Here is a 26842-nt window from a genome sequence, read left to right as displayed (position 1 = left end):
AGGCATTAGAGTGTGGTGTCTGAGGGATTTTCACAATAACTTGATTGCAGTAATTACGTTAACGTAAGCCTAACTGTGACAATAAATAAATATTGCTAGTATGAAATGGAATATATATATGTGTGTGTGTATGTGTTGCAGGTGCCTTTGCCTCGGGCCCACCTCGACAATCCCCCCTTTTGGTAATGGTCTACCCTAGTCCCATTAACCAACATCATTAGTTTACAAGCTTAATTGTGACACTAAAAAACAATTTTTAAAATTTTGAGCCAAAAATGCTGAGGGGGGGGGTGAAATGTTTATGATTTTGTGGAACCTGTTTTTATTTGGGGAGGTGACGGCCTAAGTGGCATCGCTAGATTATTATTCCAGAAACTCAGCTGATGTTCTGGAGGACCTGGGTTCAAATCCCACCACAGCGGATGATGGAATTTGAATTCATAAAAAAAATCTGGAATTAAGAATCTATTGATGACCCTGAAACCATTGTCGGAAAAGCCCATCTACTTGACGAATGTCCTGGAGGGAAGGAAATCTGCCATCCTTACCCTGGTCTGGCTTACATGTGACTCCAGAACCACAGCAATGTGGTTGACTCTCAACTGCCCTTGGGCAACTAGGGATGAGAGACACAGAGTTGGGGTGAGGACTACAAGTTTCAGGGACTGAGTGATGATGTCTGCAAGGGTGTAGAAGAAAAGACAATTAACAATTTCAAAATGAAACTGGATGGACACTGAAGGAAACATAACAGGAGCAGGAGTAGGCCATCTGGCCCCTCAAACCTGCTTCGCCATTCAATAAGATCATGGCTGATCTTTTTGTGGACTCAGCTGTACTTACCCGCCTATTCACCATAACCTGTAATTTCTTTACTGTTCAATAATGTATCTATCTTTGCCTTAAAAACATTCAACGAGTAACCTCAACTGCTTCACTGGGCAGGGAATTCCACAGATTCACAACCCTTTATGTGAAGAAGTCCTTCCTCAACTCAGTCCTAAATCTGCTCCCCCTTATTTTGAGGCCCTGCCCTCTAATTCCAGTTTCACCCGCCAGTGGAAACAACTTCCCTGCTTCTATCTTATCTATTCTCTTCATAATCTTATATGTTTCAAAATGCTGGCCAGCCAGTGATGCCCATGTCTCTCAAATGAATTAAAAAAAGCTCTTTTCAATTCAACCTTATTCAGCCTATTCAAATACTGTTGCCTCTTAATTAATGATTCATTTTTGTTGATATTAGTTTGGTTGTCACAGTAAAAGTTTTTAAAAAATGAAATCTTGTCCTTCACTTTATTCCATTTGTCTGGGACTTTGTTTATCGGCCTTTACAGGGATCATGACAACAAAGATATGTCTCGTGTTGTTATATGGTACAAGTTAGATGTATAGTTAATGGTTCTGTTATAAAGTGTATGTATTACTTCTAGTCTTGTAATCTAGCTCTGTAGCTATGCCACATTTCCATTCAAACAGCCATTTTAACACAAGAGCCTGTTTGAGCATGCTGACACTGCAGAGAAATTCAGTCTCTCCTATTCCCCCTTAACCCCATGTTTAAACAGGGATGTAATGTTGCAGCTGTAGAAGGTGCTGGTAAGGCCACACTGAGAATACTGTGTACGGTTTTGGTTTCCTTACTTGAGAAAGGATACACTGGCCCTGGAGAGAGTGCAGAGGCTGATTCCAGAATTGAGAGGGTTGGCTTATGAGGAGCGACCGAGTAGAGTGGGGCTACACTCATTGGAATTCACAAGAACGAGGGGAGATCTTATAGAAACATATAAGATCATGAAGAGAATAGATAAGATAGAAGCAGGGAAATTGTTTCCACTGGCAGGTGAAACTGGAACTAGGCGCAGGGCCTAAAAATAAGGGGGAGCAGATTTAGGACTGAGTTGAGGAAGAACTTCTTCACAGAAAGGGGTGTGAATCTGTGGAATTTTTTGCCTAGTGAAGCATTTGAGGCTACATCGTTGAATGTTTTTAAGGCAAATGTAGATACATTTTTGAACAGTAAAGGAATTAAGGGTTATGGTGAGCTGACGGGTAAGTGGAGCTGAGACCATGAAAAGATCAGCCATGATCTTATCGAATGGCGAAGCAGGCTCGAGGGGCCAGATGGCCTACTCCTGCTCCTAGCCGTTATGTTCTTATGTTCTCCTGCAAGTTTATTTCCTTCAATGTCCATCCAGTTTCATTTTGGAATTAATTGTCTCCTCTTCTATATCCTTGCAGACAGCAAATGCCATTCATCATCATCAGTTCCTGAAACTTGTATTCCTCACCCCAACTCTGTGTCTCTCATCAAGTAACGTTACCCACATTTTGTTGCCCATTAGATTTGGACTCATTCTTTTCAAAGATTTTCAGGTCCCTTTGATCTGCACAGGAAGTAGTGAGCATGGATCTGTCAGTCAGGATGAATGGGTACCTGGGGGAGAATTGGGAGGGTACATAATAGGTACAACAGAGTGAGAATGGAGGGAGAGCGTGTGAGATGGACATTTACACCTTTTGGAAAATGAGAGAGGACAGAATGTTCCATAGAAACTAGAATTGTCTTTTAAATTTCTATCCTGTACAGAGAATGATGAGATTTGTAAACTATTTTTACAGAATATTAGAAGGGGAGGATTTGCAGACAGAAACCTCAAACCAAACGTCACATCAGGATCTGACAGAGGTAATCGATCCATCAGGCTCCGAATATCATCGACCTTTGCACGTAGGAGGAGAAATGTTTGTTCTGTCTGGAGGAAAATACTTCAAACATCAGTGTGACTGGGCACACACACACCCGAGTAAGAGTGTTCGAGTGAGAGTGTTCCAGTGAACTGACTGTGGAAAGAACTTTAACCAGTTACACAGCCTGAAGAAAAAATATCACTCCATTCACAGTGGGGAGAAACCATACACACGTTCTGTGAGGACAAGGCTTCAGTTGAGGACACAAGGACGCTGAAACCATGGAGAAACCGTGGAAATGTATGGATTGTGGGAAGGGATTTCGGTTCCCGTCTGCACTGGAAACTCATCGACGCATTCACACTGGAGAGAGGCCGTTCACCTGCCCTGACTGTGGGAAGGGATTCAGTGACTCGTCGACCCTGAGGAAACATCGGCACGTTCACACCAAGGCGAGGCCGTTCACCTGCTCTGAGTGTGGGAAGGGATTCCGAGATTCGTCACACCTGCTGACACACCAGCAAGTTCACACCGGGGAGCGGCCGTACACCTGCTCTGACTGTGGGAAGGGATTCAGAAATGCGTCGCACTTGCTGACACACCAGCGGGTTCACACCGGGGAGAGACCGTTCACCTGCTCTGCGTGTGGGAAGGGATTCACTCAGTCTTGCAACCTGCTGGTGCATCAACGGGTCCACACCAGGGAGAGGCCGTTCACCTGCTCTGAGTGTGCAAAGGGATTCAGTGATCCATCCGCCCTACTGAGACACCAACGGGTTCACACCGGGGAGAAGCCGTTCATCTGCACCGTGTGTGGGAAGCGATTTACACAATTATCTAACCTGCTGAGACACCAGCAAGTTCACAAGTGACTACAGGCATTGGACTCTGCTGTTAATCACATCCAGGACTGAACCGTGTTCATTCTGACAGTTGATGAAGTGTGAGGGTTGAGGATTTCTTTCTGCTGGACTGGCTGGTCTCATGACTTTGCTCCCAGTGAGCTGATGCTTTGTGAGGCTGGGAGAACACATTTCCATTGAAATGATGCACAAAAGCTAACGAAGTTCATTTGTTTTATCCTGGATAGTAAATACCATTTTCCTAACACCACAGATAGATCTAGAATAAATACATTTCTCTCTGTTCTGTTGGCTCTTGAGACTGGAGAGAGGATTTAAGAGAATAATATCAGGGATGAGGAACTTCAGTTATTTGGAGAGTGAAGCAGCTGAAATTTCTCTCATTTAGACCTTTGTGTCATTTAGGGCTGGGAGGGATCCATTCAGTTTTTCAGTTGGGCTCACTGTGCAATGTGCTTATGTATTCCAAAAGTGATGTATGTTAATACACAGAACCCTATTCTTTACTGATAGAAATAAGATGTACACACACTTCGCTTGTTTCAACTGAACAGAATAGGCAACAGACTTGCTCTAGTTCATTCTATGGGCCAATGCCTTGATCCAATCAGTCAACCTGCCTAGTTTGAATATGACCAAATTTGTGTTAGTTAACTGTAAGTCAGCAGTTGCATTCTCCATGGCAATGCCTCGACTAATCAGAGTCAACTTGCCAACAAATCAAAACTCTCTTCTCACGAAGTATAAATTGCTGCTCCCGTTACTTTCCTGCGAATATGCTGATGAGTGCAAGATGAAACCTTTCAACATGTCTCGTTTTTCAGCGATTACTGTTCTAATTAACTACCAGTCTGTAATAGGTGCTTCAATAAGTAGTGAGCCTTAATTGATTTATGAATCAGTAGTCATAGTAAAAGACTGCAAAAATGTAAAAGCTTAATTGCTGTGCATGTAAAGAATGTACAATGAAGATAAATGAACTGGCAAGAGAGATCTTCAGGCTCTGATTAGCCTCAACATTTGATATTGTATGGGAACTACAGGCCAGTGAGCCTCACATCTGTGGTGGGTAAATTGTTAGAAGGTATCTCGAGAGACAGGATCTGCAGGCATTTAGAGATGCAAGTACTAATTAGGGACAGTCATCATGGCTTTGTGAGTGGAAAAACATGTCTCACGAATTTGAGTTTTTTGAAAAGGTAACCAAGAAGGTAGATGAAGGCAGTGCAGTTGATGATACCCATGTGGACTTTAGCAAGGCCTTTGACAAGGTACTGCATGGTAGGTTGTTGTATAAGGTTAAATCTCACAGGATCCAGGGTGAGGTATCTAAATGGATACAAAATTGGTTTCTTGACAGAAGCCAGAGGGTGGTGTAGAGAGTTGTTTTTCAAACTGGAGGCCTGTGACCAGCAGTGTGCCTCAGGGATCAATGCTGGGCCCATTGTTATTTGTCATTTATATTAATGATTTGGATGAGAATATAGGAAGCATGGTTAGTAAGTTTGCAGATGACACTAAGATTCTTGGCATGATGGACAGTGAGGAAAGTTATCTCCAATTGCAATGGGATCTTGATCAATTGGGCCAGTGGGCTAATGAGTGACAGATGGAGTTTAATTTAGATAAATGTGAGGTGATGCATTTTGGTAGATTGAACCAGGGCAGGTCTTACTCAGTTAATGGTAGGGCGTTGGGGAGAGTTACAGAACAAAAAGATCTAGGGGTACAGGTTTATAGCTCCTTGAAAGTGGAGTCACAGATGGACAGAGTGGTGAAGAAGGCATTTCAGCATGCTTTGTTTCATTGGTCAGAACATTGAATACAGGAGTTGGGACATTTTGTTGAAGTTGTACAAGACATTGGTAAGGCCACACTTGGAATACTGTGTACAGTTCTGGTCACCCTATCATAGAAAGGATATTATTAAACTAGAAAGAGTGTAGAAAAGATTTACTAGGATGCCAGCGGGACTTGATGGTTTGAGTTATAAGGAGAGGCTGGATAGATTGGGACATTTTTCTTTGGAGCATAGAAGGCTGAGGGGTGATCTTATAGAGACCTATAAGAAAATGAGGGGCACAGATCAGCTAGATAGTCAATATCTTTTCCCAAAGGCGGGGGAGTCTAAAACTACAGGGCATAGGTTTAAGGTGAGAGGGGAGAGATACAAAAGTGTCCAGAGGGGCAATTTTTTCACACAGAGGGTGGTGAGTGTCTGGAACAAGATGCCAGAGGTAGTAGTCGAGGCGGGTACAATTTTGTCTTTTAAAAAACATTAGACAGTTACATGGGTAAGATGGTTATAGAGGGATATGGGCCAAATGCAGGCAGTTGAGACTAGGGGTTTAAAAATCAGGTGGCATGGACAAGTTGGGCGAAGGGCCTGTTTCCATGCTGTAAACCTCTATGACCCTATGAAAGAAATCTCTCCTCATCTCTGTTTTAAAGGATCGTCCCTTTAGCCTGAGGTTGTGCCCTGATATCGCTGTCCTGCCTTATCAGTAAGAAATTGGAAGTGAAAAATTGAAGCAGTTTGATAGTCAAAATAATTAAAAGCAGATTACTGCAGATGCTGAAACTTGAAATCAAAAGAGAAAATGCCGGAAAATCTCAGCTGGTCTGGCAGCATCTGTAAGGAGGAAAAAGAGCTGACGTTTCAACCCTTTGCTTTCATTTTATTTAATTTCTAACGATATTTGACCATATATTTCCTAATTTATCTTTATTCATTTTCTTTTCCCCCGCTCTTTCCTCCTTTGCTTCCCTTTTGGCCCCTTTCCCTCAATTTCACCACCCTCCCAGCCATCTGCCCCTCCTGTTCCCCCCTCACACCCTCCTCCCACCCTTCCCCCCCTTCCTCCTCCCACCCCCTCCCACCCTTCCCCCCCTCCTCCCTTCCTCCCCCCACCCCTTTCCACCCTTCCCCCCCTTCCTCCTCCCACCCCCTCCCACCCTTCCCCCCCTTCCCCCCCACCCCCTCCCACCCTTCCCCCCCTCCACCCATCCATCTTCTCCCCCTCCCCCACCCACCCACCTACCTACCTATCCTCTCCCCCACCCACCCACCTATATTTTCCCCCACCTACCCATCTTCGTCCATCCCCCTTCCCCCAACCACCCATCCATCTTCCACCCCCCACCACTCATCTCCCCCCCTTCCCCCACCCACTCATCTCCCCCCCCTCCCCCCGCCTGATATAAACCCCACATTCAGTTCAGTGTGCGAACTGAACTCCCACTCACCTGACGAAGGGGCAGAGCCCCGAAAGCTAGTGGCTTGTGCTACCAAATAAACCCATTGGACTTTAACCTGGTGTTGTGAGACTTTTCACTGTGTTCACCCCAGTCCAACGTGGGGTCTCCACATCACGGGTTAACATCAGACAGGAGGAGGTTGGTGTCAGTGACTGTGGGGTTTTATATCAGACAGGAGGAGATTGGTGTCAGTGACTTTGGGATTGGTTTATATCAAATAGAACAGATTGGTGTGATCCGTCATGAAGAGATTACACCTTCACTGTAATCAATCCCAATGTGCCAGGAATGTAATATTCTCCTTGCACCATCTCTTCAGCCTTGCATTGATCTTCTCTCTCCTCCTCCTCCTCTATTTACCAGCATGTGACACTGGGTTTGATCAGATTATTGACTGAAGTTCTGCTTTCTGCTCTCCTTCCAGCTCCCAAAGATCTGCCTGCAGGACTCTGTAACATCATGTGTTTCCCTTTTTACTGTATAGATATTGTCCTAGTATTCTGGGGACCAAATTGGAGGTATAAACTCAGGCATGTCAGCAAGGTGTTAACATGAGACAAAAGCAAAATCCTCCAGGTTCGGGACATGATCAGATGTTCAGTCTCCATCTATGAAAGGAAAAACAGGCTTCATGTTTGCTCGATGACCTTTCATCAGAGCTCACTGTGAGCCTGTTAGCATTTGTGAAGGAACAAAGTGATCATCCATCTTGGGGAGATACAAAGACATTTGCACCATGGATAAACCGTGGAAATGTAGGGACTGTGGGGTGGGATTCAGTTACCCATCTGCACTGCAAATCCATCAACGCAGTCACACTGGACAGAGACCATTCAGTTGCTGTGTGTGTGGAAAGAGATACACTTGGTCATCCCACCTGCTGATGCACAAGCGAGTTCACACTGAAGAGAGACTGTTCACCTGCTCTGTTTGTGGGAACAGATTCGCTAATTCATCTCACCTTCTGACACACCAGCAAGCTCACACTGGGGGGAGACCTTTTATCTGCTCCTTCTGTGGTAAGACGTTCCACTTGGTCAACACTCCTCACTGTGCATCAACTTGTTCATACTGATAATAGATCTTATAAATATCCTGATTGTGAGAAGAGCTTTAAAAGCAGGCATGGAGTGTTGGCACATCAACGTGTACACAGTGAGGAGAGGCCATTCACCTGTTATGAATGTGGGAAGAGACTTGCCACTTCATCCAACTTTCTGAGACACGAATGAGTTCACACTGAGGAGAGATTGTTCACCTGCTTTGTCTGTGGGAAAGGATTTGCTCAGTCAAACAACCTCGTTAATACCAGTGAGTTCACAAGTGACTGCAGAAGTTGGATTCTGCCGTTATTGCTGCTGTTAATCACATCCGGGACTAAACCATATCCATTCTGACTGTTGTGTTTTTCCTGCTGATGACTGAATTGAAGTTTAGTATTCTGGAAATAAATTAATCAACTTCATTTGAAACAAATTGTTGTAGATTTTGTTTTTCCCACCTGTGTGTTTAACATCACCTGTCTGGAACTCACAAAGGACAATCTGAGGGAGGGTCATACAGCAGGAACAAAGCTTCAGCTTGGACACAGCCTAGGAGCACGATGACCATCCACATTCTATCCCTGTGATAAAATCAAACACAGCATTTCTTCTCCATCCAGTTATTTGACTTTTTCATTTTGTACATTCCACACTGATCTCCAGGGTAACGTAGCTATTATGTTCCTTCTTCATTTCTTAGGTGTTTATTTTTGTTTTCTACAAATTAACCCAGAACATCATATGGACCTTCACAATTAGCCTCCCAGTTCCACTTCTTTTGTCAATGCTTTCAACTACGTCACCACCTATTGAACAGTTAACATAACAGTCATGGTGGTTCTCTGTGGAGATGATGAGTAATACCGATCTCTTCTACTGCCTGTAGCAGGGAGGGTGCTACAGTTTGTTGGAGTTGCTGTAGAAATTGTTCATGAGTCCGTTGAGTAGCAGTGGAGAGTGGGCCTCTTTTCGGGTCAAACCAAATAAACAAACTTGAGTTAAATCAGGACAAAGCAAAAGGGGAAGCTCCACAAAAGGAGGGGGAACAGCCCAAACAAAATCAAAGTACAAAGAAAACTTGAAAACATCAAATTAAAATGTGATTACTAGGGTCAATAATGCACCCCAGCCCGCTGCGGTGCCCGTTGGGCAATGGGGAGTGGGACCCAGGTGGTAAGCACAGTCTTGGATTGACTGAAATGGGCTGTGATCAGAGGTTTGAAAAGGTAGGATATGAATGGTCATTTAGACACCAGGTGAGGCAGCGATCCAGTCACTGACCTTGACTAGATCATCAGCTCCCTTCATGACAGCTTTTTTCAGTATTGTTTCTCCAGAGTTGTCTAGAATGTGCAGAATTATTGAATTAAGCCCCAAATGATACTTTGGGCACTAAACTAAGCAATGAACGTTTGGACAATTGATCCTATCACAGGGGAAAGCGTGTTCGAGAACTATCAACTAGAAAACCCTTCCACCGTCGCACAAGAAAGAAACTGGTGATTCTGAAATCGAAACCAGTCAGAGTATGGTCAGGGATGGAGTGGTAAGTGGAGAGGTGTGTTAAGGTGCAGTTGGAAAAGTTTAGAAACCTCTGCTTGTTTGCAGAGGAGAGTAGGGATTTAAATCACTTTGAGAAATCATAGAATCATAGAACCCTACAGTGCAGAAAGAGGCCCTTCGGCCCATCGAGTCTGCGCAAAACACAATCCCAGCCAAGCCCTACCCCCATATCCCTACATATTTTACCCGTTAATGCCTCTAACCGACGCATCTCAGGACACTAAGGGGCAATTTTAGCATAGCCGCTCAACCAAACCCGCGCATCTTTGGACATATGAAACCGTGATGTGGGGATGCCGGCGTTGGACTGGGGTAAACAGAGTAAGAGGTCTCACCACACCAGCTTGAAGTCCAACCAATTCACCATGATATGAAAGCATAGCAGAGTTTCCATTCACGACAATGTGATAGTTAAAAAAAATAATAATGAATATGGGAGGGGTCAAAATTATTTGACTTTCGCGTTCGGTTGGGGGGGGCGGCGGGCAATGGCGCTACAGTTACCCAGCATTCACCCCGCTTGTGAGAGTGCCCTATTCAGGCCACAGGAGGCCTGTGCGCAGGCGCGGCGCTGTGGCGGGAGCATGCGCAGTGTCACTCTGCTCGGAGCCCTGCGGGTGCGGGCGCGGGTGAGGATCGGGGTGGGGCGGAGCCCGGAGGGGGCCCGGGGAGGGGGCGGAGCCCGGAGGGAGCCCGGGGAGGGGCGGGGCCCGGGGAGGGGGCGGAGGCCTCGCGCACACAGGGCCGCTGGAGGCCGCCAGGCGCCCGCACCGAGCCCGCGGGCCCCCTGACATTTCAGCGCTGCGGCTTGTGCCCGCGAACAGGCCCAGGGTATCGGCCTCCACCCCATTGACCGGATTTTATTATTGTCCACGTGCATTAGCCTGCGGTGAAAAGTCTCGCCTCTTGCACCCTGTACAGACAGAGCATGCCGTTCATAGAGAGGGAAGGGAGAGGGTGCAGAATGATGTGGTGTTACAGTCATAGCCAGGGGCGGCGCGGTGGGTTAGCACAGGGGATCCTGGGTTCGATTCCCCGGCCCGGGTCGCTGTCTGTGCGGGGTTTGCACGTTCTCCCTCGTGTCTGCCTGGGTTTTCCTCCGGGTGCTCCCGTTTCCTCCCACAGTCCAAAGACGTGCGGGTTAGGTTGATTGGCCGTGCTAAAAATTGTCCCTTAGTGTCCTGAGATGGGGTATGTTAGAGGGATTAGAGGGTAAAATGTGTAGGGATACAGGGGTAGGGCCTGGGTGGGATTGTGGTTGGCGCAGACTCGATGGGCCGAAGGGCCTCTTTCTGCACTGTAGTGTTCTATGGTAGTGTTACAGTCACTCCTAGAGTGTAGAGAAAGATCAACTTAATGTGAGGTAGGCCTTTTCAAAAGTCTGACAGCAGCAGGAAAGAAGTGTTCTTGAGTCGGTTGGTTTGATGGGGACAGTGTATCTAAACTGGTGCTCTGTCTGTCCTGGGAGTGTTTGACTAGACAGTGCAGAGGATTTGATTTGATTTGATTTATTATTGTTACATGTATTAGCATGCAGTGAAAAGTATTGTTTTTTGTGAACTATACAGACAAAGCATACGGTTCATAGAGAAGGAAATGACAGATTGCAGAATGTAGTGTTACAGTCATAGCTAGGGTTAGCACAGTGGTTAGCACTGCTGCTTCATAGCTCCGCAGTCCTGGGTTCGATTCCCCAGCTCGGGTCACTGCCTGTCTGGAGTTTGCACGTTCTCCCTTGTGTCTGCGTGGGTTTCCTCTGGGTGCTCCGGTTTCCTCCCACAGTCCAAAAAATTGTCCCTTAGTGTCCAGGGATGTGTGAGTTAGAGGGATGAGTGGATAAAATGTGTAGGGATACAGGAGTAGGGCCTGGGTGGGATCGTGGTCAGTGCAGACTCGATGGGCCGAAGGGCCTCTTTCTGCACTGTAGTGTTCTATGGTTCTATGGTAGTGTTACAGTCACTGCTAGAGAAAGATCAACTTAATGTGAGGTAGGCCTTTTCAAAAGTCTGACAGCAGCAGGAAAGAAGTGTTCTTGAGTCGGTTGGTTTGATGGGGACGGTGTATCTAAACTGGTGCTCTATCTGTCCTGGGAGTGTTTCACTAGACAGTGCAGAGGATTTGATTTGATTTATTATTGTTACATGTATTAGCATGCAGCGAAAAGTATTGTTTCTTGCGAACTATACAGACAAAGTATACCTTTCATAGAGGAAGAAATGACAGATTGCAGTCATAGCTAGGGTTTAGAGAAAGATCAACTTAATGCAAGGTAGGTCCATTCAAAAGTCTGACAGCAGCAGGGAAGAAGCCGTTCTTGAGTCGGTTGGTACGTGACCTCAGGCTTTTGTATTTTTTTCCGGAAGGAAGAAGGTGGAAGAGAGAATGTCCGGAATGTCTGGAGTCCTTAAGTATGCTGGCTGCTTTCCCGAGGCAGCAGGAAATGTAGACAGAATCAATGGACGGGAGGCTGGTTTGCGTAATGGGCAGTGTAATGGGAGACTTAATCTTCATGTAACACATACTGTTCCTGCCCTGCAAGTGTTTGATGTGCACAGTGTAAAGGACAGTTAGTGAGATTTTGCAAGCCCAGGCAAGTTCTTATGGGGGTTACAGATGGTGTGACATAAACTCAAGATCCCGGTTGAGGTAGGTGAACAAGATTTGATGTGAGGAAGGATGTGGACACAATGGTGGACAATTACATGGAAAATATGGGGAGCATGGATGTGGAGGGTTGGTTTGGAGTGTATTAGGGTAATAAAGTCTGGAGGTAACAAAGGAATGGGTGAGACTTTCAGGAGCAGATGACCTGGGACTGGGGTGGAAATAGATGGCCTGGGTGATGACGTGGTTATGTGGTTGGAAGCTCAGCTTGGGATGAAACGTGACAGTGAGGCTGTGAACAGTCTGGTTCAGCTTCAGCGTTACTCAGGAGAGAAATGGACTCAATGACTGGAGAGTGGAGTTTTTTTCTGACTGATCTTGCCAATATTTAATTGGATGAAATTTTTGTTCTTTCAATCTGGGTGTCAGACAAGTCAGGATGGTGTGTGACTTTTTAAAGTTTTTTTTTATTGTTTAAAGTTTATTTACTAATGTCACAAGTAGGCTTACATTAACACTGCAATGAAGTTACTGTGAAAGTTCTCTACTTATCACACTCTGGCACCTGTTTGGGTAAACTGAGGGAGAATTTATCATGGTCAATGCACCGAACCAGCACATCTCTCCTCCTGTGGGAGGAAACCGGAGCACCCAGAGGAAACCCCCGCAGACACGGGGAGAATGTGCAGACTCTGCACAGACAGTGATCCAAGCTGGGACTCTAACCCGTGTCCCTGGCGCTGTGACGCAGCAGTGTTAACCACTGTGCCACCATCTCACCCCCCCCAGGACTTGGAGGTGAATCTGCGATTGATTGTGTTCACACACACCTACTGCGCTGGTCGTTCCAGATGATGTGGTTTGAGGATTCAGAGTTCTGGCTGTGATATAGATATGTATATTTTGCACCTATCTCTTTCTCTGTTCTCCCACAGAGGCTTGGTTTATCTTGGTTTAAGAAATATTGACTAGGTATGTCAGTGCAAGCATAAATTTAGAGATTTAGTCAAATTCTTTTCTTTATTTCTGCGTTTTTTTTTGTTGTGTAGATTCAGACTGAGTGTCAGGTTCCCTTCCCTAAAGGGTATTAGTTAACCAGTTGGTTTTTTTTATGACAATCCAGCAGTTTTCATGGTCACTTTTTCCTAGTGCCAGCCCCAAAAATTACCAGACTCATTCAGCTCAATCTCACAATCTGCCTTTGTGTTTTTGTGAATTCTTTATCATTGTTTTTTTTTCTGTTTTGAATCAATTTCACAGGGTTTTGGAAGAGGAGGATTTGCAGTCAGGAATCTTAGATCCTGTTGTGATGGTTGTTCTGACGGAGCTGCCCATTAATGGTTATCATTCGGATTTTAAACGTTGAAGTAAAAAGCACAGCGGATGAAGCCGTTCCTCGTGTGGACAGGGCTTCAGCTGATCATCTGGCCACAGGAGCTACAAATGTAAGTTTGCTGAGGAGAAACCATGGAAGAGTGAGGAGGGATTCAGTTACCTGTCTGAACTAGAAACTCAACGCGTAGTCACACACAGGGAGAGGCCATTCACCTGCTCTGTGTGTTGGACTGGATTCCTCACTGGAAAATTCACAATGGTGGGAGGTTTTTCAAACTTTCCGGAGATGGGAAGGGATTCACTCAGTCATCCCACCTTCTAATGCACAAACAAGTTCACACTCGGGAGTGATTCATTAAATTGCCTGGACTACAAGAAGGGCTGTAAAAGTTTCCGTGAAGTGATATCCATCAACGTGTTCACGCTAATTAGAGGTCGTTTGGGGTGCTCTTACTGAGGGACTGGGCTCAAACGATCTTCTGTCCTCGCTGCACACCAGCAAGTTCACACTGGGGAGAAGTTGTTCCTCTGCTCCGAGTGTGGGAAGAGATTCACTCAGACATCCCGCCTCATGGAACACCAGCGAGTTCACGCGGGGGAGAGGCCACTCAGCTGCTCCGAGTGTGGGAAAAGATTCGCTCAGTTATCTAAGTTGCTGACACACCAGAAAGTTCACACCGAGGAGAGGCCTTTCAAATGTCCCGACTGCCCGAAATGTTATAGAAGTTCCTGGGAACTGAGGCGCCATCAAAGTGTTCACACTGAGGAGAGACCGTTCAGTTGCTCTCACTGCGGGACCGGGTTCAGGCGATTATCTCAGCTCAATGTACATCAGCGAATTCACACTGGGGAGAGACCTTTTCAATGTCCAGACTGCAGGAAATGCTATAAAAGTTCCGGGGAACTGAGGCGCCATCAAAGTGTTCACACTCAGGAGAGACCGTTTAGTTGCTCTCGCTGCGGGACTGGGTTCAGGCAGTTATCTCACCTCACGGTACACCAGCGAGTTCATACCAACGAAAGACCTTTTCAATGTCCAGACTGCAATCAATGTTATAAAAGTTCTGGGGAACTGAGGCGCCATCAAAGCGTTCACACTGAGGAGAGACCGTTTAGTTGCTCTCACTGCGGCACTGGGTTCAGGCAATTATCTCACCTCACGGTACATCAGCGGGTTCACACTGACGAAAGACCTTTTCAGTGTCCAGACTGCAATCAATGTTATAAAAGTTCCTGGGAACTGAGGCGCCATCAAAGCGTTCACACTGATGAAAGACCATTCAGCTGCTCTCGCTGTGGCACTGGGTTCAGGCGATCGTCCCATCTCACTGTACACCAGCGAATTCACACTGGGGAGAGGCCCTTTGAATGTCCAGACTGCGGGAAATGCTATAAAAGTTCCTGGGAACTGAGGCGCCATCAGCGTATCCACACGGTGGAGCGACCGTTCAGCTGCGCTCACTGCGGGACTGAGTTCAGGCAATTATCCCACCTCACTGTCCACCAGCGGGTTCACACTGGAGAGAGGCCGTTCACCTGCTCTGTGTGTGGGAAGAGGTTCACTCAGTCATCAGCGTTCAAGGCGCACAAGGTAGTTCACACCGGGGAGAGGCCGTTCACCTGCTTCCAGTGCGGAAAAGGATTCGCTCGGTCATCCAACCTGCTTTCACACCAGCTGGTTCACACCGATAAGAAACCTTACAAGTGCCCAGACTGTGGGAAGTGCTATAAAAGTACAAGGGAACTAATGCGCCACCAACGCGTTCACGCTGATGAGAGACCGTTCTGATGCTCTCGTTGTGGGACTGGGTTCAGGCGATCATCTTATCTCGCTGTACACCGGTGCACTCTCACTGGGGAGAGACCGTTCACCTACACCCAGATTCTCTCAGTCATCCAGCCTAATGAAACACCAGTGAGCTGGTCAGTGACTGCAGGAGTTGGATTTGTTGTTAGTCACATCCAGGACTGAACAATATTCATTGATGTTAATAAACCCCAGCCCAGTTATAGGTTTTAATATTTTGTATAAAAGTCAAATAAACAAGCTGTGCATTAAACACAGAGTACCATGTCTTTTTAATATCCCTTTTAATACACAAGACCATTCCTTTTGTTTGCCAGTTCTCCATCCTCACCTCCAATGACAAGTGTGAAGAGCTCAGGGAAATTCTTTGTCACTAAGATGAGCCTCATCCGTGCCTCCCATTTGTTATACATATTCCAGCTCAACTCACTGGAACCCCGGGCCATTCTTGCCATCCTGCCAGGTCACAGGTACTGAGACCAAAAGTAGTGCCCTAATCGAAGATGCTTCAGTGCCACATCAGGGCAGTGAAAAGGGAGACCACTGGCTTCAGATGGACAGTGATAAAAGCTAATGTCCCAATTGCTTCACTCTTATTCTTTCAAGTAGAGGTTTAAAAAGTGAAAACTCTGCTGTTTATAGAAGTGGCTACATAAGCAATAACCCACCACACGGCAAGTAGTTGTAGGCATTGGTGAGGCCGCAGCTGGAGTACTGTGTGCAGTTTTGGGCGCCGCACCTGCGCAAGGATATTTTGGCCCTGGAGGGAGTGCAGAGGAGGTTTACTAGGCTGATACCGGAGTTGAGGGGATTGAGCTATGAGGAGAGGCTGAATAAACTAGGCTTGTACTCGTTAGAGTTTAGAAGAATGAGGGGAGATCTCATTGAGACGTATAAGATGATGAATGGGATGGATAGGATAGAGGTGGAGAGACTCTTCCCGCTCAAAAAAGACAGTAGGACTAGGGGGCACAGCCTCAAGATAAAGGGGAGGCGGTTTAGAACGGAGTTGAGGAGGAACTTCTTCACTCAAAGGGTGGTGAATCTCTGGAATTCTCTGCCCGTTGAAGTGGTGGAGGCTGCCTCGCTAAATATTTTTAAGAAGCGGGTTGATGGGTTCTTGATAAGAGAGGGGATTAAGGGTTATGGGGAGAGGGCGGGAAAGTGGAACTGAGCCACAACAGATCAGCCATGATCTTATTGAATGGCGGGGCAGGCTCGAAGGGCTAGATGGCCTACTCCTGCTCCTATTTCTTATGTTCTTATGTTCTTATGTAGTTCAGAATTTATCCCATCACCGGCCCATCGGTTGCTTATGTGTCACCTGGAGCTGTTTTCTTGGCAGTTTTTGTCAGTAATCGAATCTGCACCAACTCTCTGACAGAACATCTTACCCAGGCCCTATATCCGTAACTCCATATATTTACCTTGCTAATTCCCCTAACTTACACATCTTGGGACACTAAGGGGCAATTTACCATAACCAATCCACCCAATGTGCGTATCTTTGTGGAGTGGGGGAGGAAATCCGAGCGTGCAAAGGAAGTCCACGTAAACATGGGGGGATTGTGCAAACGCCCCACAGACGGTCACCCAGGTCTGGAATTGAACCGGGTGCCTGACACCTGAGACAGCAGTGCGAACCACTGTGCCACCTGCATCACCTTCCACTGTCGGGCAGGGCTAGGAGGCATCTCCTGCAACTACCTCAGCTGGAATGTGAATTGAACCCACACTTTTTGTCTCATTCTGAACCATTCATTAGTCCAGCTCCCCTCATTCAGAATTATGAGCATTATTAAGATACATAGAATCATAGAAACCCTACAGTGCAGAAAGAGGCAATTTGGCCCGTCGAGTCTGCACCGACCACAATCCCACCCAGGCCCTACCCCCATATCCTACACATTTACCCTGCTAATCCCTCTAACCTGCACATCTCAGGACACTAAGGGGCAATTTTAGCATAGCCAATCAACCTAAACTGCACATTTTTTAATACAAGTATTAATCCTGTGACTTGGGGAAAAAAACAAGTGGCCCACGGGCTTCAACAGTAAATGAGCCAACATGATGGTAGAAATCCCAGGAAAGACTGAATTTGACTCATGACAGGTAAACATCAACATGCATGCTATAATTGACCTCAGAATCCTCAGGTGGCACAGTGGTTAGCACTGCTGCCTCAGCGACTGTGACCCGGGTTCAATTCCCAATTTGGGTCACTGCCTATGTGCAGTTTGCACTTTCTCTCCCTGACTGCATGGGTTTCCTCTGGGTGCTCCAGTTTCCTCCCACACTCCAAAGATGTGTCGGTTACGTGGACTGGCCATGCTGCATTGCCCCTTAGTGTCAGGGAGACTAGCGAGGGTAAATGCATGAGGTTATGGGGATAGAGCCTGTGTGGGATTGCGGTTGGTGCAGACACGACAGGCCGAATGGCCTCCCGCACTGTAGGATTCTATGATTGAGACAAGAGGAAATAGGAACAGGAGAAGGCAGATTGGCCTTTCAAGCCTGCTCTACCATTCAACAGGATCATGGCTGACCCAACATTCCTCACATCCACTTTCCTGCCCTTTCCCCATAACCCCTGATTCCCTTACTGTTCAAGAATCTATCTCAGCCTTAAATATATCACAAGGATTTTGCCCCCTTGGCTTTCTCTGGCAAGGAATTCCAAAGTCTCGCAACGCTTTGAGATAAGAAATTTCTTTTCATCTCAGTCTTGAATTGGCTTCTGGTTAAAATTCTGTTTTGTTTCCCCTAATCTACCTCCAGAGGCTAGACAATCGGAGTGAATGAAGGGCGGGGCTGGAGGACCGAACAGGAGAGTCTGATCCTCCAGACAATCGAGAGTGAATGCGGGGCGGGGCTGGAGGACCGAACAGGAGAGCCTGGTCCTCCAGACAATCGGAGTGAATGAGGGGCGGGGCTGGAGGACCGAACAGGAGAGCCTGGTCCTCCAGACAATCGGAGTGAATGAGGGGCGGGGCTGGAGGACCGAACGGTGAATGAGGGGCGGGGCTGAGTGCGGGTCGCCACCATTGTGACCTGGAGCATGCGCAGTGCCGATTACAGCCGAGAATTTGAAGAAATTCTCAGCCCGGGAGATTCCGGGTAATTCAGGAATGAGTGATGGAGCCGGTTGGTTTGGAGGCTTCAAAAAAGATCCCATTTAGGCCCCAGGTCCCCAACATGAAGCTCGGATTCGGTATTTGAACTGATAACAGCTGCTCAGGCTTTTCCCAGACACCCCCGGGTGGACGACCGCCATCTTGAGAAGGGACAAAGTGCGGCCGGGTGCGCGCGCAGAGAAGGGGAGGTCCAGGCTCCGGCTCAGCTCCGCCCCTCATTCACTCCGATTGGTTGGAGGACCAGCTCTGTCCTTTAACCCTTCCTTTCCCTTCACTATTACTGTTCACAAACTCCATGTCTGCATCATCCTCCAATACACCTTTGGTCTCCACTTTAAATACTTCCATCAGTCCTACTAGCAGATAGCAATGGGGCCACAGGAATCAATAAAGAAATGCAGTCAATCTGATTTGTTTGAACTTAATTTTAGTTTAATAATTGTTGTGTCCTCTACCTGAAGGCTGGTCTGAGCCACAGTAAAAAGTCTGGCAACACCAGATTTAAGTACAACCAATTTATTTGATAGTAAACTCACAAGCTTTCGGGGTTAGTCCCTTCGTCAGGTGAATGGAGAGTTCTGGCCTCAGACAGAGCATATAACAGCACAGACAGTTTAGAGATTACTGATTAGAATGCAAATCTTTACACCTAACCTGCTGTTCAAGTCTTAAAGTGGCTGACAATGTGAGTGGAAGGAGCACTGATCACAGGTTAAAGAGATGTCTATTGTCTCCAGACAGTACAGTAAGTGAGGTTTTGCAAACCCAGGCAAGTCATGGGGTTACAGATAGTGCGACATGAACCCAAGATCCTTGTTGAGACCATCCTCATGTGTGTGGAACTTAGCCACTAACCACGAAAGCTTGTGAGTTTACTATCAAATAAATCGGTTGGACTTTGTGTGCAGTTTTGGTCACGGCACTTACGCAAGGATATTTTGGCCTTGGAGGGAGTGCACAGGAGGTTTACTAGGCTGATGCCGGAGTTGAGGGGGTTGAGCTATGAGGAGAGGCTGAATAAACTAGGCTTGTACTCGTTAGAGTTTAGAAGAATGAGGGGAGATCTCATTGAGACGTATAAGATGATGAATGGGATGGATAGGATAGAGGTGGAGAGGCTCTTCCCGCCCAGAAAGAACAGTAGGACTAGGGGGCACAGCCTCAAGATAAAGGGGGGGCGGTTTAGAACAGAGTTGAGGAGGAACTTCTTCACTCAAAGGGTGGTGAATCTCTGGAATCCTCTGCCTGTTGAAGTGGTGGAGGCTGCCTCGCTAAATATTTTTAAGACGTGGGTTGATGGGTTTTTGATAAGCAAGGGGATTAAGGGTTATGGAGAGAGGGCGGGAATGTGGAACTGAGCCACGACAGATCAGCCATGATCTTATTGAATGGCGGGGCAGGCTCGAAGGGCTAGATGGCCTACTCCTGCTCCTATTTCTTATGTTCTTATGTTCTTAAACCTGGTGTTGTCATACCTTTTACTGTGTTTACCCCAGTCCAACGCCGGCATATCCACATCCTGACCCACAATGTCAGGATCTCCGTCATGGTTAGGGCAAAGAATCGGAACCCAAATCCACCCTGTTCAGAATGGGCATTGTTGGCACCAATCTGATCCACACCGGTCATCTTGACCACACAGGGAATCCAGGCTGCTGTGGCAATGGGCATTTTCATGTTCTAGTCTGGGGCCATGATTAGTGATGGGAGAGGCTCCAAATTCGGGCGGCATGCTAGCGCAGTGGTTAGCACTGCTGCTTCACAGCTCCAGGGATCTGTGTTCAATTCTCGGCTTCGGTCACTGCTTGTGTGGAGTTTGCACATTCTCCTCATGTCTGCATGAGTTTTCTCTGAGTGCTCAGGTTTCCTCCCACAGTCCAAAGATGTGCGGGTTAGGTTGATTGGCCATGCTAAAATTGCCCCTTACTGGATTTCAGTAAGGCGTTTGACAAAGTCCCTCATGGTAGGTTGGTGAAAAAGGTTAAGGCTCATGGGATACAAGGACAGGTGGCTAGATGGATTGAGAACTGGCTTGGTAACAGGAGACAGAGAGTAGTAGTGGAAGGGTCTTTTTCTAGCTGGAGGTCTGTAACTAGTGGTGTGCCGCAGGGCTCGGTGCTGGGACCTTTGCTATTTGTAATATACATAAATGGCTTGGAAGAGGGAGTAACTGGTGTGATCAGCAAGTTTGCAGATGACACAAAGATGTCTGGACTTGCTGATAGTGATGAGCAGTGTCAGACAATACAGCAGGATATAGATAGGCTGGTAAATTGGGCAGAGAAATGGCAGATGGAATTTAATCCAGATAAATGCGAGGTGATGCATTTTGGAAGATATAATGTAGGGGGGAGTTAGACAATAAATGGTAGGACTATTAAGAGTGTAGAAACACAGAGGGACCTAGGGGTGCAAATACACAAGTCCTTGAAGGTGGCAGTACAGGTGGAGAAGGTGGCGAAGAAGGCTTTTGGTATGCTTGCCTTTATAGGAAGAGGTATAGAGTGTAAAAGCTGGCGTCTAATGTTGCAGTTGTATAGAACGTTGGTTAAACTGCATTTGCGTCCAGTTCTGGTCGCCGTACTACTGGAAGGACGTGGAGACCCTGGAGAGAGTGCAAGGGAGGTTTACCAGGATGCTGCCTGGTATGGAAGGTCTGGGTTATGAGGAGAGATTGGGCAAATTGGGGCTGTTCTCCCTAGAAAGACGGAGAATGAGGGGTGATTTAATAGAGGTGTATAAGATTATGAAGGGTATAGATAGACTTAACAGTGGTAAGCTTTTTCCCAGGTTGGATACAAAAATCACGAGGGGTTACGTGCTTACGGTGAGAGGGGTGAGATATAATTCAGATGTTAGAGGGAGGTTTTTCACACAGAGGGTTGTGGGAGCCTGGAATGCACTGCCAAGTAGGGTGGTGGAGGCAGGCACACTAGTGTTGTTTAAGGCTTACCTAGATAGGCACATGAGCGGGCTAGAGATGGAGGGATACAAAAGATTGTTCTAAATAAGGATCAAAAGCCTCAGGACATTCCTGGGAATCAATAGATTCCTATGGGCCGTCCAACATATTTTATGGCTTAAGCCTGAGCTTCTGGGGATCTTCTGTGAATGTCTGTATAAACTGTGTATGTTTATTGATGTCTGTTTTTCACATCCACAGGTGATTCGGTCCGCCTTGTTGACCAACAAGGGACATACACGCGGTGGGTCATGCAAGGGCTGCTGTTGGATGTTGCTTTGAGAGTTGCCTAGTGCGTCATGTTGTTAGTGTACGCTTAAACTGGACCATCTGACAGGCAACATGACAGCTCAGTGACTATCACTGTTTGCTGTGCAGACGCATGGATTTGGGCCAGTGTCTGTGGGAGTTTGCGCATTCTCCCCGTGCTTGCATGGGTTTTCTCCGGGTGCTCCGGTTTCCTCCCACACCCCAAAAATGTGCTGTTAGGCTGATTGGTGCTAACAAATTGTCCCTAAATTAGGCGTCCCCCAATCTGGTTATAATTCTCGAAATTTGCACATCTTTATTGTGGAGTCCAATAGGCGTAGACAAAGGTCATAGGTAGAAAAGGGCACTCACTGAACGTTAAAGTGACGGCGCGGGCTTGTAGGGTGGAAGGGCCTGTTTCCTGTGGTGTGTTGATCTTTGTTCTTGTCCTGAGATGCATAGATTAGAGAGACTAATGGGTAAATATATAGGGATATGGGGGTAGGGCCTGGGTGGGATTGTGGTTGGTGCAGACTCAATGGGCCAAATGGCTTGTTTCTGCACTGTAGGGTTTCTATGATTCTACATTCTTTCCATCATATGACTGACCAGGAATCTCTCCTGCTCTTACTGTCTCTCACTGCTGTATGTTGGAATGACTTACAGGTTGATATTCAATCTGTTGGGCCACATCATGAACACACATTCCTCAGCCATGTACTCTGAGGGTGGGACTGGAAACTAGAGCTTCTGGCAGGGTTACTCCCCACTGCACCACGTCTCCACAGTACATAATCCAGACTAATAAACCCAACTTGAAGACAGGAGATTTTTTTTTTTCACAGACAGTTGTTAAAATGTGGAACTCACTGGAAGTCATTGAGACAGATAACTTAGATTCTTTTAAAAGAAAACTGGACGTGAATGAGAGAAAAGAGAAGCTGAAATGAGGTTAGCAGAATCATAGAACCCTACAGTACAGAAAGAGGCCCTTCAGCCCATCGAGTCCACACCGAACACAATCCCACCCAGGCCCTACCCCCATATCATGCCTACTAATCCCTCTAACCTCCACATCCCTGGGTACTAAGGGCCAATTTCTTAGCATGGCCAATCAACCTAACCCACACATCTTTGGACTGTGGGAGGAAACCAGAGCACCCGGAGGAAACCCACGCAGACACGAGGAGAACGTGCAAACTCCACACAGACAGTGACCCGAGCCAGGAATCGGACCCAGGACCCTGGAGCTGTGAAGCAGCAGTGCTAACCCACTGTGCTACCGTGGGAGGGGAATGGGAGGAGAATCGTGTGGAGTAGAAATTCCAGTACAGACTAGATGGACCAAATGGCCTATTTGTGTATTATATAGTCTACATAATTTTTCGTGAAATTATTTTAAAGGGTAATAGAAGAGGAGGATTTGCAGTCGGGAAAAATAGACGAAAGATAAGGTTGTTAAGAAGGCGTACGGTGTCTTGGCGTTTATTGGTAGGGGGATTGAATTTAGGAGTCGCAGCGTCATGTTGCAACTGTACACAACTCTGGTGCGGCCGCACTTGGAGTATTGTGCGCAGTTCTGGTCCCCACATTATAGGAAGGATGTGGAGGCTTTGGAGAGGGTGCAGAGAAGGTTTACCAGGATGTTACCTGGTATGGAGGGAAGGTCCTATGAGGAGAGGCTGAGGGATTTGGGGTTGTTTTCGCTGGAAAGAAGGCGGCTAAGAGGGGATCTTATTGAAACATATAAGATGATTAGAGGTTTAGATAGGGTGGACAGTGATAGCCTTTTTCCTCTGATGGAGAAATCTAGCACGAGGGGGCACGGCTTTAAATTAAGGGGGGGTAGTTATAGGACGGATGTCAGGGGTAGGTTCTTTACCCAGAGGGTGGTGAGGGATTGGAATGCCCTGCCTGCTGCGGTTGTAGATGTGCCTAGTTTGGGGGCGTTTAAGAGATCCGTGGATAGGTTTATGGACGAGAAGGGATTGGTTTAGGTTAGAGGGTCATTGTTTTGTAACTGGTCGGCGCAACATCGTGGGTCGAAGGGCCTGTTCTGCGCTGTAATGTTCTATGTTCTATGAAACTCTGTGTCACAGTTGGAAAGTCACCCGATTCATCAGGATGTGAAGGTTTGTATATCTGAAGGGATTTAGTTGACTGTCTCAGCAGGAAGCTGGTGAGAGCCTATATACCTGGTTTTCCCATGGGGAGGGATTGATACGGCTGAAAAACATGCTGATATGACAGCGATCTCGCCATAGTGATTGTTCTGTGTGTGTGTAGGACCCGCCCTGCGCACACACAAGCGAGTTCACACCAGGGAGAGGTCATTCCCTTGCTCCGTGTTTGGAAGAGGTTCCCTCGTTTGTCCCATGCTGTGATACACAAGGGGGTTCACACCAGGGAGAGGCCGTACATTTGCCATGTGTGCGGGAGGGGCTTTACTCTCAGCTGCTCCACGTGGGGGAAGAAATTCACGTGTTTGTCCAACCTGCTGGCTCACCAACTCGATCACATTGACGAGAAGCCTCTTAAGAACGTAAGAAATAGGAGCAGGAGTAGGCCATCCAGCCCTTCGAGCCTGCCCCGCCATTCAATAAGATCATGGCTGATCTGTTGTGGCTCAGTTCCACTTTCCCGCCCTCTCCCCATAACCCTTAATCCCCTCTTTTATCAAAAACCCATCAACCCGCGTCTTAAATATATTTAGTGAGGCAGCCTCCACCACTTCAACGGGCAGAGAATTCCAGAGATTCACCACCCTTTGAGTGAAGAAGTTCCTCCTCAACTCCGTTCTAAACCACCCCCCCTTTATCTTGAGGCTGTGCCCCCTAGTCCTACTGTCTTTTTTGAGCGGGAAGAGTCTCTCCACCTCTATCCTATCCATCCCATTCATCATCTTATACGTCTCAATGAGATCTCCCCTCATTCTTCTAAACTCTAACGAGTACAAGCCTAGTTTATTCAGCCTCTCCTCATAGTTCAACCCCCTCAACTCTGGTATCAGCCTAGTAAACCTCCTCTGCACTCCCTCCTTCAAAGCTCTGACTCTGGGGAAAGCGTTGAAACCTCTGAGGAACTGACCCAACACCAGTGAGTTCACACTGACGAGAGACCGTTCAAATGCTCCCACTGCGGGAAGAGGTTCGGCTTTCAGTCCTGCTGCCTCGCAGAGCCCCAGCTCCTTCACACACACACACACACACACACAAAAGAGACTGTTCAGCTGCTCTCACTGCAGGGAGTCATTCAGTGACTCAGTGTATCCTACTGAGCACCAGTCACCAAGTTCACTCCTAGGACAGACCATTCAGCTGCTCCCAGTGTGGGAAGAGATTCTCTCAGTCCTCCCACTGCTCTGAGCACCAGCTCATTCACTCTGATGAGAAAAGATTTAAATGCTCAGAGTGCGAGAAGACCTTTAAAAGGAACAGTAGTCTCCTGAGACACCAGTGCACTCACTCTGGGGAAAGGCTGTTCCCCTTGAGTGTTGGAAGAGATTCAATCATTCATTTCACCTTCTGAGGCACAAACTTGTTCACACGGGGGAGAAAGTGTGGGAATGGATACACTCGCTCATCTGACCTTGTCATACACCAACGAATTCACACTGGAGAAAGGCCATTCGCCTGCTCCAAGTGTGGGAAGGGATTCACTCGTTCAACGCACCTTGTGATGCACAAGTGAGTTCACGCTGTGGAGGGGTCATTCCCTTGCTCCGTGTGTGGGAAGGGATTCACTCAGTCATCCGCCCTGCACACACACAAGCAAGTTCACACCGGGGAGAGGACATTCACCTGCTTTGTGCATGGGAAGAGTTTCCCTTGTTTATACCATGCTGAGATACACAAGCGGGTTCACACCGGGGAGAGGCCGTACATTTGCCATGTGTGCAGGAGGGGCTTTACTTGTTTACACCACCTGCAGAAACACCAGCTTGTTCACACTGGGGAGAAGGTGTTCACTTGTTCTGTGCGTGGGAAGAAGGTGGAAGAGAGTATGTCCGGGGTATGTAGTGTCCTTCATTATGCTGGTTGCTTTTCCAACGCAGCAAGAAGTATAGGCAGAGTCAATGGATGGGAGGTTGGTTTGCATGATGGATTGGGCTACATTCACAGTTCTTGGTGGTTTCTTGCGGTCTTGGGCAGAGCAGGAACCACTCGAGCTGTGATACATCTGGAAAGGATGCTTTCTATGGTGCATCTGTAAAAATTGGTGAGAGCTGTAGCTTGTTAAATCTGAGCTAGGGAGGAGAGAGTTCTGAACCCACTGACTCCTTCAGCCTCCAGAGACACGAACACGTCCACACTGGGGAGAAGCCATTCACCTGCTGTGTGTGGGGGTAGGGATTTGTTCAGTCATTTGACCTGGTGAGTTCACACCAGGAAGAAGCTGGTCACGCACTCTGTGTGTGAGAAGAGATTTAGCAGACATCCAGCCCGCTGAAACACCAGACACGTCACACAAAGCTGCATTCTGCTGTTGCTACTGAGAATCACACCCAGAAGTGAATCTTTTCTCCTTTATAACTCGAGATTATTTCAGACTAATACCTTCAGTTACTCTCATGGACAAGTCCCAGCTCCCCATACCTACCAGAGTGTGTCTCCCAGCCTCAAGATCCAGGGAAGGTTTTGGTAACGTCCCCAGGATCAATGAACACAAAATGCAGTTTGTAAATCACTTTCAGCTGCTGGGCTCAGTGTGTGTCCCACAGGATCTCACTCACCTTCAATATGTGAATGGAACGTCATGTCTGCAAATGGGGTTTAAACTGAATTTGATTTGATTTATTATAGTTACATGTAGTAGTACACAGAGAAAAGTATTGTTTCTTGCACGCTATACAGGCAAAGCATTCTGTTCATAGAGTACATAGGGTATAAGGAAAGGAGAGAATGCAGATTATAGTATTACAGTCATAACTAGGGTGCAGAAGAAGGTCAGCTTAATGTATGATAGGACCATTTAAAAGTCTGATGGCAGTAGGGGAAAAGATGTTCACGTCTGTTGGTACAAGTTTTCAGAAATTTGTATCTTTTTCTCGATGGAAGAAGGTGAAAGAGAATATGACCAGGGTATGTAGTATCCTTTATTATGGTAGCTGCTTTTCCAAGGCAGCAAGAAGTATAGGTAGAGTCAATGGATGGGAGGTTGGTTTGCATGATGGATTGGGCTACATTCACAGTTCTTTGTGGTTTCTTGCGGACTTGGGCAGAGCAGGTGCCACTCAAGCTGTGACACACGCAGAAAGGGTGCTTTCTATGGTGCATCTGTAAAAATTGGCGAGAGCCATAGCTTGTTGATCAGAGCTGGTGAGGAGAGAG

At 47.0% G+C, this 26842-nt stretch overlaps 1 protein-coding gene and 1 pseudogene across 2 annotated transcripts; both read left to right on the top strand.

The window, feature by feature from the left end:
- The first annotated feature begins 10005 nt into the window (after nt 1–10005).
- On the top strand, nt 10006–15423 carry LOC145335610 (uncharacterized). Of its 2 annotated transcripts, none has more exons than XM_080181410.1 (2): nt 10006–10035; nt 13283–15423. In XM_080181410.1, the coding sequence occupies exon 2, from the start codon at nt 13929–13931 to the stop codon at nt 15144–15146; it is 1218 nt and encodes a 405-aa protein (XP_080037536.1). In that variant the 5' UTR covers nt 10006–10035; nt 13283–13928; the 3' UTR covers nt 15147–15423. The 2 variants fall into 2 exon arrangements, with proteins under 2 accessions (XP_080037536.1, XP_080037537.1); XM_080181411.1 differs by having other exon boundaries at nt 10016–10047.
- Nucleotides 15424–18225: 2802 nt separating this feature from the next.
- LOC145363520 (uncharacterized) lies at nt 18226–26026 on the top strand (annotated as a pseudogene).
- The last annotated feature ends 816 nt before the right edge of the window (nt 26027–26842 follow it).

The sequence above is a fragment of the Carcharhinus amblyrhynchos genome, unplaced genomic scaffold (assembly GCF_965287045.1).
Source record: "Carcharhinus amblyrhynchos unplaced genomic scaffold, sCarAmb.v2.hapA scaffold_39, whole genome shotgun sequence".
Lineage (NCBI taxonomy): Eukaryota > Metazoa > Chordata > Chondrichthyes > Carcharhiniformes > Carcharhinidae > Carcharhinus > Carcharhinus amblyrhynchos.
This window is presented reverse-complemented; position numbering and strand designations above follow the sequence as displayed.

Coding starts and splice junctions, on each gene's coding strand:
- LOC145335610 (XM_080181410.1), top strand. CDS start 13,929: ATGGAACACCAGCGAGTTCACGCGGGGGAGAGGCCACTCAGCTGCTCC.